Source organism: Melanaphis sacchari, unplaced genomic scaffold, assembly GCF_002803265.2.
Source record: "Melanaphis sacchari strain LSU unplaced genomic scaffold, SCAv2.0 Contig230_pilon_pilon, whole genome shotgun sequence".
NCBI classification, from domain to species: Eukaryota; Metazoa; Arthropoda; class Insecta; order Hemiptera; family Aphididae; genus Melanaphis; species Melanaphis sacchari.
The window spans coordinates 28,527-41,077 of record NW_020271108.1 but is presented as its reverse complement, the minus strand read 5'-3'; the positions used below and the strand labels follow the sequence as shown (position 1 = coordinate 41,077).

General features: G+C 35.6%; 1 protein-coding gene across 1 annotated transcript; it reads right to left on the bottom strand.

The window, feature by feature from the left end:
* Window positions 1-1,698: 1,698 nt before the first annotated feature.
* On the bottom strand, window positions 1,699-2,322 carry LOC112594513. The gene is made up of 2 exons (XM_025339319.1): window positions 2,043-2,322; window positions 1,699-1,979 (listed from the first exon to the last, which is right to left on the bottom strand). The coding sequence occupies exons 1-2, from the start codon at window positions 2,297-2,299 to the stop codon at window positions 1,763-1,765; spliced, it is 474 nt and encodes a 157-aa protein (XP_025195104.1). The 5' UTR covers window positions 2,300-2,322; the 3' UTR covers window positions 1,699-1,762.
* Between the last annotated feature and the right edge of the window lie 10,229 nt (window positions 2,323-12,551).

Genomic DNA, 12,551 nt, shown 5'->3' with positions numbered 1-12,551 from the left:
TTGTTAGAACCACAAATGGAGCAGAAAATTTTCATAAAATGTACAACGGACAATTTCACAGTGCTCACCCACCAACGCCTATAGTAATATCTGTACTAATGGAAATACAAGCCGAAACTATGACAAAAATCAATTAAATTGCTAGAAACGTGCACAGTAAAATGGGATCATCCGATTTAAAACGTATATGTAACGTTATAGAACATTTTAATAATTATAAAACGAATAAAAATAATATAAAATATTTAACATCTATTGGCTTTATGTATCAAGGGAAAAAATTATATTAAATTATATTTTTGTTTTGTAATGACGGCTCACTAGATATATCTATTTACTAGGGATAACTATTTTTATTATTATAATATTTTTTTACATCATAATATTTATATAATAAGTATATAATATATTATATAAATATATAATAAACCGTTTGCAATAAATTTGAAAACGTTGCATCCAATTCCTATTGTATTCCTATAAACAATAGTGTGCGGAATCGTGTTCAAAAAAAAAAAAAACGTGCGGAATCGTATTTCTCCCTATTTAGAAGAACATTTAAAAAAAGATAAAAGAAAAGATGGTTCTATTTTTTTTTTTTTGAAAATTAGCATAATTTATACATTTTTGACAAATTTGTTTTTCTAAACATTTTTTCATTAAATTGTCGCAAATATAAGTAAGAACATTAGATTCAAGGACATTTAATTTTTTGTAATCTACTATATCACTAGTAATAGGAGTCAATTTAAAAGGATTATTATTTGTTTATTTATGATTAAAAATGTCTTTGTATACATTATTTAATTCATTCACTTGACAAAGAACATTATCAAGATCATCAATACAATTGGCACTTGGAGAATGTTTGCAATATTCGAGGCAAAATATTTTTTTAAAGGCCCAAATAAACTGAATTTGAGTTGGGTTATAATTATTGCCATTTTGTTGGTGAAATGTACCAAATACATTTTCTAAGCAGTCCTGTTTAATTCGACCTGTACGAAGGATATAATCTTTATTATTTCCGGGGTTTAAAGAATTCCATAACATTTTCAAACCAAATAGACTAATTAACCAACCATTTACAAAATCTATTCTTTGAGTTACATCATATTTTTAAACATTTTTTTATTTTATTTAAATGATCTAATTGCTGTACTTTAATTTTAAAAAGATTATTAAATATCTTACTATTAGGAGTATCAGATGAATTAAAAATATCAAACAACCTATTCATAAAGCTAATAATTTTAATTGTACATTTTAAAGTGGTTGGTAAAGTACCCAGATACCTGCGGCTACAGTATGGCTAAATATTTGAGCTGCTAATCTCACCTTCTTTTTTTCGAAAGGCCCAGGAAGAATATGTGCATATGTTAGTTTAGGAGCCATTCGCACATTAAATTTAGTATCATAATTCTAGCTTTATTAGCTCATTAGGTACTAGGTCAGGCTCTGGAACCGCTTCTGACGGAAGATTGGCAACGACCCTCGCCAACTCCTCAATTGTAATCTTTTTTTTTTTTTTTTTGGTTTAATGCGCTCCGTGATCAACTGGGGGGAACTTTCCCTTCCGGTAATCCTCCCCCAGAAGACCGAGTGCCGTTTATTATTAAAAACAGTCATCCACAGGTGTTTTGGACAGTGGCAGGCAAATCCCCTGCTCACTGTTCCTCACAATAAAGTTTAAATTTATATTTACAAGAACGAGGGGCTCTATCCCCTCAAATTTGCCTTTGGCTACAATACATCAATAAAACTATGCTATAAGTTGCTGATGTCGTTTCCTTTGTCTCTCGTCTTCTTCCCTGGTTTTCAGTACGTGGACCACGTAACCGGTGACTTCATCCCAATTCTTTTTACTCTCCAGCATCCTCTTCACTGCCGTTTCAGGAGTGAAATCCTTGTTAGTTTTTACCTCCAGCGCCCTTCGTAACTTCCACCACCGGTCGCAATCGAAAAAGGCATGTTCAGCACTGTCGACTGGTTCGCGACAGTCGTAATACACTGAAGTGTCGCGTCTTTTAAATTTTGAAAGCTTTTCTCCAAAACATCCATGTCCCGTTAATAGTTGTGTTAAGTGGTAGTTTAGTGTACCAAACGATCTAGTGACCCAGGGTTGTAGATCTGGTATAAGTCTCTTCGTCCAGGTGCCTGTATCCGATGCCTGCCATTCCTTTTGCCACTCACGTATTGATTGTTCTCTAAGTTCTCGTTTTGTAGGGGGAGTCAATCCGTTTTGCTTTGCCGCGTATATTGCACATCTCTCGCTTGCCATCTGTTTTAAAGGCAGCATACTCGCTACTACGTTAATAGCATTTGTCGATACCGTCCTGTATGCGCACGCGACTCTTATAGCCATCAGCCTTTGTGGACTCGAGAGCGTCCTTATATTTTTTTCAAAGCGTAGTGCTGGGGCCCACACTGGCGCAGCGTAGAGCATCTGGCTTTGAGCCACGGTCATCAGAAGCTGCCGTTTCCTCTGCTTCGGTCCACCTATATTCGGCATCAACCTTGATAGGGACGTGATTGTCTTCTTGGCCTTTACCGCGACACACTCTAGGTGCTTGCCAAATCCAAGCTTGCTGCTAAATTCAACGCCGAGATAGCGCACATGTTCTTTGAGTGTGAGCTGAGTGTTCTCGAGAAGGAATCTCGGCTTAGTATATCCCCGTTTTGTTGTCAACATTATTGCTTCAGTTTTGCTTACTGATAGTGTTAAGCCCCTGTCAGCCATCCACCTCGCCACTGCCTCCAATGACTGGTTCATTGCCGCTTCTAGCAGTGCCGTCGTATGTCCTGTAGCCAGAACTGCGACATCATTTGCAAAGGCTATGACTGTTGAGCTCGATATGCCTGGTATATTTCCCGGCATCTCCGTGCGCAGCAAGTCATCGTACATTATATTCCATAATATAGGGCCGAGTACGGACCCTTGTAGAACTCCGCTAGTGATTGCACGACGTTGATTTTCACCATAGATGAGCGATCTGTCGCTATAATAACTCCTCAGAATGAGCACTAAGTATGCTGGCACGTTTTTTTCGACGAGGGCCTCTTCGATCCTGACCCAGGATACCGAGTTAAACGCGTTAGCCACGTCAAGGCATACCATGGCGCATAATTGTCTCTTGTACAGAGGTCCCGTGCCTGCTTCCTGTATCACGTTCGTCGCCATCTTGATCGCGTCAATAGTAGAGCGTCCTTCCATGAACCCAAACTGGTGACTGCTGATCCCTCTAGTCACTTCTAGGTGTGCCTCTAGTCTCTTTTTAATTATTCTCTCGAATACTTTGCCGATCGTATTTAGGAGGCATATTGGCCTGTACGAAGACGGCTGATCTAATGGCTTGTTGCCCTTTGGAAGTAGTACCAAAGTGACTTCTTTCCAAGGAGTCGGAAAACTTCCTTGCGTAAGGCATTTGTTGAGTGTTCCTAATATGAGTTCCGATCTCTTTAGAATCACGTGCTTCACTATGATATCCGGGATTCTATCAGGTCCGGGCGCCTTGTTTCCCGGGAGGCCTCTGGCTATCGGTTCTACCTCTTGGCGTGTAATCAACGGTATTTCTTCTGGCGCTTCTGTTTCTGGCCATATCAGCGGTTGGTGGATTGGAAATAGTGTGTCCACAATCAGTTCTAACCGCCCGGGAATAGTTATTCCCGTAATCGGCCTGCGACCTATTAGCTTTTTCGTGGCCACTTTATAGGGAATGCCCCAGGGATCCGTTTCAACTTGGTTGCAAAGTTCCCGCCAACTGTTTTCTTCCTCAATTGTAATCTGCTGGAATGTATCTTGTAGATCAGACAGATTCAGCAGAACTGACGTGTCATCTGAAGTCACTGGGATGCCTTCCCAATTTGTCATAGGCAACAGCGAAAACAGTCCGCGAACCACTTCAGTCGATGTAGCCTGGTCAAGGACAGGAGAGTGACGACTCAGTCTCTTAGTGACCAGCCTGTAAGGGACGCCCCATGGGTCACTGTCGACAGACCGATACAACTCCCTCCAGATATTTTTTATACCTACATAGGTTAAATTAGTTACATAATTATAAATTATTATTGAATTAATCAACAACACTTGTAATAATTATAATTTAAGTCAAATATTTAATGTGGCAGAGTGTATTTATCTCTTCTACAATGGTGATATTTTATACGTAATCAATAATATTTATATTTATAATAGATTTTAATGTATTATATTGTATATTCAACTTTTTTTAGAATATACTAACCTAGACGTTTTTATAACCAGTGTCAGCTGATGTTTTAATTTTCAAGTATCATACATTTTATTCAAAATAATAATTGAAAAAAATTTAAATTTTAAAAGCTCTGTTTGTTTGTTTTGTGCTTATAATTATTAAAATATTAAAACATTTTCAATAAAACAAATAATTTAAATAATTGTATGATACTACTACTATATAAAACATGCTCTGCTTTTTAACCTCTACAACCCTTTTAATTTAATTGGATAATAAAATATTCATATTTTATTCGTATAAATATATTACATATATTTATCATATAATATTGATTTAAGTTACTTGAATAAGATGAAATATTAGTGGACCTAAATTTCCTAAATTAAGTGTAAATATTTGTATTACGAAAGTTTCAACAATCACAAAAAATAACAAATTATTACAACAAACAACAATCAAGTTTTAAAAAAATCATTCGATACAATCAGTGAAAAATAAAAACCAGAAGAGCTATATAACATTATTTCAAAATTGTAAATTAACAGTGGTACCTACAAACTACATAAAACTTAAAAAAAGGGGAAATATCAGTTTCCTGGCAGCACATTTAATTTTTCAAAATGGCAGACCGTTTTTGGTCAAGTCCTTAGATACCGTTCTGTTTATGTTATACATTAAATAAATGATTAAATTATACTATTTATAATGTTCAATATTATAAGATTACAAACTGCTGTCTACGGACTACAAATCTACGCTTCAGTTTTAACTTTACAGTCAAGTGTGTCCGAATATCTACGTTCAGTTTTATGTAGGTATAATCGTGAATCGCGTTGTTCAACTTTAAGTACCTATAGTGCGGCCAGCGAAATTAGAAGCATGACCGTCAAGCTTCTAGTTTCGCTGGCCACACTATAGTTCTTGTATATTTATAACTATTATTATCATAGAAGTATTGGAAGATAATCCAAGAAAATTAAAAATATATGAAACTAAGTTTAAAAATTAATAGTTATTTAACGAAAAGTATATGAAATAGTTAAAATAGATGAGAAAAAACAAAATATCCATTTTGTAACGTAATTTTCACAATAAAATGGGACAGCAATAAGGCTCTAACTACTCATTTAAACAGTGAAAATAAAAAAAAATTACATCTTGTAATTTGCTACGTAATTCATTAATCACCGTATTTATGACTAAAAAAATAGCTCGAATGAACTTCAGGTAGTAATCTTTGAAATACATCAATTTACTACATAAATAATCATCATCATAGCTATTTTAGTATGGACTGGGAATAAAATTTAATACTTTTCTACGTGGAGATTTTGTATAATGGCAAAACAATTTCACTTTGAACGTACTAAAGTAGAGGTAACATTCAAATACATTCTCAGTCTAAACTAATAAAACTAGCCACTCAAGATTTGAAAATGGTGACAGATTTTCAAAATAAAAGTTATTTTTCAATTATTATTGATGCGTATAATAAGAGTTGGTTCCCAAAAAATGTACCCTACTGTTCAGTAATTTTACATACTAATGGATTTTTATAAAGATCCAGATAAGACACCATTAAAGTTTTCGAAAATATTAAAAAGTTTACACAGCAGTCAAATTTAGAGCCTTAATTATAAAAATTCATAATTAATTCATAATTCGGTTTACCAAAAACTTTTTGAAAAAATCCAAAAATTAAAATATTAAAAGCAGATTTTAATTGCCACATAATGCACCTTTATAAATTGATATATGATGTAGAAAATTTAACTTTGAAAGTGTATGCCAAATTTTCAAATAAGCGCATAAAATAACTTCAAAATTTTTTTTGAAAAATTCAAAATTGAATACAGAAAAATTCTTAGATATGAACCAAAAATATGATTAAGTTTTTTTAAAGCTATCGATAGACTTGTATTGCTTTTTTGCCTGCTATTTCATTTTATTTTAAATATCAAAGATAAGAAACATATCATTAAGTCAAATGAAAGTTCGTGAAAAATATTAACACTATAGAAATGATTAATTTGTCACATAAAATAACTTTACCAGAATGCTTTTTGTATTTTATTCATCACTACATGAACATACTAAGCGAGGTAATATTAATACTCAAAACAAATTCCATAACATTTGTTGACTTACACAACATAGTGCATAATTTGAGAGATAAAATAGAAATTCGATCGAATAATTAATTTTGAGGTACTAAAGTTATGAAAATTATTTCATTACTGCAATCAAATGAACAAGTAAAATTTAAAAAAGAAGCTTTTGAAGAGTAAAAAAATACTATTGATTATTTAAAAAAGTATTAAAATTTAAACAATTTTATTCTTAAAATGTTTTCAAACTTAAATTTAAAAAATAAAATAATTGAATATAAAGATGCAATACAATCCATGAACCTGTTAGGATTAAAAAATTTTGAAGTATACCGAATTACGACAAAATAAGAAAATGTAAAGGGAGTGTTGGCAGAGATTTCAAAAATAAATATTATCTTCAGACCTTATATAGGTAGAGTTATTAAAAAAAAAAATTCACCAAACTCTCAAGAATTGTTGGAAAAATACTTTTAATTCCTATTAGTGAAGCTTTAGTTGAACGCGTATTTTCAATGACGGGAAATTTGAAGCAAAATGAAAGAATTCGTCCATCAGTGGAAATGATGAAATCAGAACTCTGTATCAAATTAAATAATAACTTAAATTGTCAAGAATTTTTGCACTTAATGAAAAATCCTGAACAGAAATAATTATTGAAACGTGCAGCAAAAAATGTAAGATATGATTTTAAATTTAAATAAAAACATTGTACATTTTAAAAATAAAATGTGTAATTTTTTTTTACATTTCATTACCTATCTTTTCACTTCGTAAACTTAACTATGCATTATAATGTGCGTATAGGCACAATATCTTTTACTGATAATCTTTTTTGGACTTATTGGCCCGTTTCTGGATCTGCTCTTTCGAAGATGGCAATCCTATTTTCGCTCCCACTCTACCCATCGACTACAACCGTTAGATTTTTCTATTTTTGAATCTGAAAAAACTTTTTGTAGTCAGGCCTATAAACATTTTATAATTAATAATCCTGGCTCAATAATTTTGGAAAGATTTTCATCGCTATTTGGAAAACCATTTGTTAAAGAAGTAAAAATACATAATGAAATTAGTGGTTTCATATCTTGTGGAATTGAACCTTTTAATCAAGAACATGATTTTGCTGCATCTACCTGTAACGATACAAGACATATACCTGAATATAACGACACCATTACAACATCCACACTTACGCCCCTAGTAACGCACAGCGACAATACTATCCGTCGAATACTGTTCAACGGCAAGAACTAGCAACTATAGATGACGCGAGTGTGCCACGGCTTTTAGAGCAACCAGCGTTGCCTCCTAAAAAAGGGAGAAAGACTACCTTATAATTGAAATTATTACAATTTATAAGTCCTTTTTTTTTTTAACACAATTTTTTATTACACTATCTGTTACAATTAATGAACAATAAGCTTAAGTGATAAAAATATAATAAAATAGACAGAAGAGACTGAAGGAAGAGACCACCCATCGGAGGTACTTCAGCATGAATATAAATTAATAATAATAATAAAGATAATAATAACGATACTTCAATGAGTACGTAATAGTTATAACTTATAAGATCATAGTATTAGTGATAAATTTTTTTTTTTTTTTTTTTTAATATTATATAAGCAGGTCGCGACACCATTGTCTTTTTAATCTTTTGTGGGGATTTCCTGGAATATTTGCAGATGATAGTTGGGCGATAAGGGGATTAGAATGATGTGTTAGCTTTCGATTAAATCGTTTATAATGGAGCTTGGCTAGTTCAGTGACGGTGGGTAAATTGAAGTCGGAATGAAGGGTATTGTTTGAGACATAGAAGGGAGCTTTAGAGATGACGCGAAGGACTTTGGATTGGAACCTTTGTATACGGTTTGTATTTGATACTTTGGCTGATCCCCATAACTGCAAACCGTAGGACCAGATGGGTCTGAGTAGTAGTTTATACAGCAGTAATTTAGTAGGTAATTTAATATTTTTAGAAGTTAGGAACGGCCGAAGAAGGCGAAAACGGTCGTTAAGTATTCGAGTTTTATTTTTAATGTGAGCTGACCAGGTAAGTCGACGGTCAATGTTGACTCCAAGGTAGCGTACACATTGGGCAGTGGGGAGGGGTTGGTTGTTAAGAAGAAGGGTCGGGCACACTCCCTGCCGAAGCGTAAAAGTACAATGGATCGATTTGGATTCATTCATTTTAACTCCCCATTCCTTGTACCAGGCTTGGAGAAGGTGAAGGTGGTCCTGAATATAGCTAGAGGCTAGATGAGGATCAGAACTGGAGGAGGCTAAGATAGCTTTATCGTCGGCAAAGTCACCGACAAGCGTATGGAGGGAAGAAGGTTGATCAGATATATATATGTTAAATAGGAAGGGAGCTGTGACTGCACCTTGAGGTACGCCTGCATTGATTAAAGTAGGAGCAGAAAAGGTGGAACCAACTCGCACTGAGAAGTGACGGTCTTCTAAATAGGATTTAAGGATTAAATAGTAATGACTAGGGAGAAGAATTTTAAGTTTATATAAAAGACCAGCAAGCCACACGCGGTCGAAGACCTGAGAGACATCTAGAAACGCACCAGTGCAATAGAGTTTTTCTTCTAAGGCATAGGATATTTTGTTTACCAACCTGTGCACTTGATGAACGGTGGAGTGGCTATTGCGGAAGCCAAATTGAGAGTTAGGTAAAATGTTTGCAGTGTCGACAATGGGAAGAATACGTTTTAATAGCAGTTTTTCGAATAACTTTGAAAGTATTGGGAGAAGACTGATTGGTCTATAAGAAGCCGGGGAGTCCGTGGGCTTTTTGGGTTTTAATATGAGAATTATAGTAGAGTATTTCCAGAGAATAGGGAAATAAGATAATCTGAGCATTGCATTGTAGATTTGTGTTAGGAATAAGATAGATTTTTTAGGTAAATTTTTGATTACTTCGGCAGTTATTAGATCAAATCCGGGGGATTTTTTTCCTGAGAGCTTTTTAATATTAAAGTAAACTTCACCAGGAGAGAAGGCTCTAGGAGGAGGGGACATCTGTAGTGGAGAGTTGAGAAAGCTTTCAACTTCTTGGATTTTGCTGGGTGATAAAATATTATAATGCGGTTGGAAGAAATTTTCTAAATATTTCATAAATATGTTTGATTTGTCTTGGTCAGAGAGCGCCCAGGTACCATCGTCGTTACGTAGAGTAGGGGGTGGATTATGAATACGTAACAGTTTTCTAGAGGCCTTCCAAAGTGAACCATCATTATGTGAAAGTGAAGATGTGTAGTTTGCATAAGCTTCAGATTTATGACTAGTAAGGAGGCGTTTAAGTTTTAGTGCAAGGGCGTTGTAGTGACGCTTATCGGATGGGTATCTGGAGTGTTGCCAAATTGCTCGTGCACGGCGTTTCAGTGATATGAGGGTCCTGACGTGTATAGGAAGATTAAATTCAGTCTTTCTTGGAGGGGGTTGGATTGCTGATTCCCAGACGGCCGATTGAATGTTATTTGTGAGTAGGTTAACAGCATCATCAATGTCGGAGGGTTTTTTTAGACAAAGTTTTAGATCAGTTTTCTCAAATAAGGTGTGACCAAATTTTTCCCAATCTGTTCGATATTGAGATAGCATCGATGAATTGAGTTTATCGGGAGGTTGGCAATTTACTGAAAGCAAGGCAGGTGAGTGGTCTGAACATGGGTCTAACAAGTTTTGAGTTTGTGTGTGTAAGCTATTTGGAATTTTGGCGACAAAGATATCTAAAATATCAGGCATTTTATGACGAGATGTGGGCCAATAAGTGAAATTAGGTGGTGCAAGAATTGAGATGTTAGAGTGGTAGGCAGTTTGAAGGAGAGAGTTACCTCTAGGGTTAGAGGCACGGCAGCCCCACTGAATATGCTTAGTGTTAAGGTCACCACAAACTATATAATTATTATTTAAGGTGGCTAGGAATTCAGTAAATTGATCCGGTGAGATTTTGTGTTTAGGAGGACAGTATGCCGCTGCTATGGTAATAGGTACATTGTTGAGCAATAAGGAAACTGCACACGATTGGATGTGATTTGTATGGAAGTTAGGTAATGGAGTATATGCGAGTGAAGCCCTAAAAAATATAGCTGCACCAGCGTTGGCAGAGTTGTCTGGATGATTTGCACGGTATGAATGGTAGCCAGGAAAGTTAACATAGGATGTATTGGTAAAGTGAGTTTCAGAGATAAGTACTACATCTATTCTTTTTTCCTGGAGAGTGATAAGAAGTTCGTTTCTATGGTTTTTAAGTCCATTGGCATTCCAAAGTAGGATTAGGAGGGAATTAGAGGTGTATGAATTATTTATCATTTTTGGATTCAATAAGTTTAGTGATGTGACAGTGGTCAGGAGGTTTATTAAGGGGTTAACTATTGATTTAAGTTCATCTAAGAATTTGGTAAGCATGTAATCAACATTGGTTGGAGAATTATCAGTATTATTTTGAGTGGTGCCGTTACCTGTTACATTAGCGTATGATCGAGTACTAGGTTTATTAGTGGTGTGAGAGGTTTCTTGGTTGGCTGGCTGGTAGTTGGACTGGTCAACTGGAGGATGTTGAGGCTGTTGTGGGTGCTGTAGACGTTAGGTCAGGTTCGTGGAGAGATGATTTCCGCCACACTTTACGCAACGTGGACTATAGCTGCAATAGCTTTTAGTATGACCATAAGATTGGCAATTTAAACACTGGGGAATCTGTCGTTGCTTGTGTGGCTCTTCGACTTTTATTTTTGTGTAAAGTATGGATGTGACATCAAATATATCACTATTGTTCTCATCGATCTCAAGGTCTACAAAGAACAGTGGTAATGGAATTTTGGTTTGATGATGGATAATATTGGTGACTTGTCTGATAGAATGACCAATTTCTTCAATTGCTGCTGAGATTTCGGAAACGGGAGTCGATGGATGGAGATTTCTTAACACTACTCTGAAAGCTTTATCAGATTTTAATTGGTACGTGTGATACTCTGCATCATTGTCTTTCAGAAAGTGGATTATTTTACGATAGTTATCAGGGGTGTCAAGCTGGAGTTTAAGATGCGAAGACGTTGACTTACAGCTGAAACTGTCTGGGCCAGTGATAGCAGCTAGTTCTTTGGATAGTTCGAAAAAATCTTTTACGCCTTTAACGAATATCAGTGGCGGCAGATCTAGTTTCTTTTGTGTATGTGTGGTAGAGTGCACGGACCCCTGACTTTGCGTGTCGACTTCAACTTGATTGTTATCGTTAGAGTTGGTGGAGTAGGTTCCATTATCGGCAAGGACAGAGTAGCGGTTTGGAGAGACAAAGAATTTTGATTTCTTGGTAGCATTAGTAGCGACGGAGTTAGCGGTGTTAGTGGGAGTCGTCGGCGAAGAAGGTAGAGAACGTTTATTAGCTGCTGATTGCGACTGTGAGTTGTTATCTGTGTTTATATTATTGACGACTTTGTTCTTAATTATTTTTATAGGCGGCACGGTGCGTACACCTGAAGGTTTGTTATTAGTAGACATGGTTATCTGAGTCTAAAGGTCAACGTATGGGACGTTGCCTTGGTTAAGACACAACAAACTATATTTTAGTAGCTGGTTAAATACAGTATTTTAGAATTAGTATTACAGTTTATATATTAATATTCACTTTTTCCGATGAAGGAGTGTGCGTGAAGAGGGAACTGAAAGTTTTCTTTGGGTACGATTTTGCTTCTATTGTAGGACTGAAACAATTGTTACGAGATAAACAGTAATCATAATCATATCGTTGTACGAGACAGCGAAAAACGTGACCGCACTCGACGGCTGTCCGCACGGAACTTGATTTATAAGTCCTAACGTATTAATAATACTGTTCGGACTTCGTCAACCTGAGTTCGCGTTGTCCATTCCCACTGACCCGGGTTGGTAACACTACCGAAGAGACGTTCCTCTTCACCCCGGTCGCCTATCTGCAGTTCGCAACGGTCGCGATGTTTTCGACGGCGCGTATGTTCGGCGGCTATCTAATTAGTATTATTTTGTCGATCTTAAGCTCTTTGCCGTTCGCAATATAGACGCCATTTTTGTGTGTCTAACGCACCGTTCTGTGTAGATATTCTGTTTTGAATTCGAAGCTCGTTCATATATTATTTAGCTTTCGGTCTCATCGGTCATTAGCAATAAATATCAGCTCCAGCAGCTCGCAGTATTAGTGTGGTAAATATTATATTTATTCACACCGTCCAGTTCGAACCCAAAC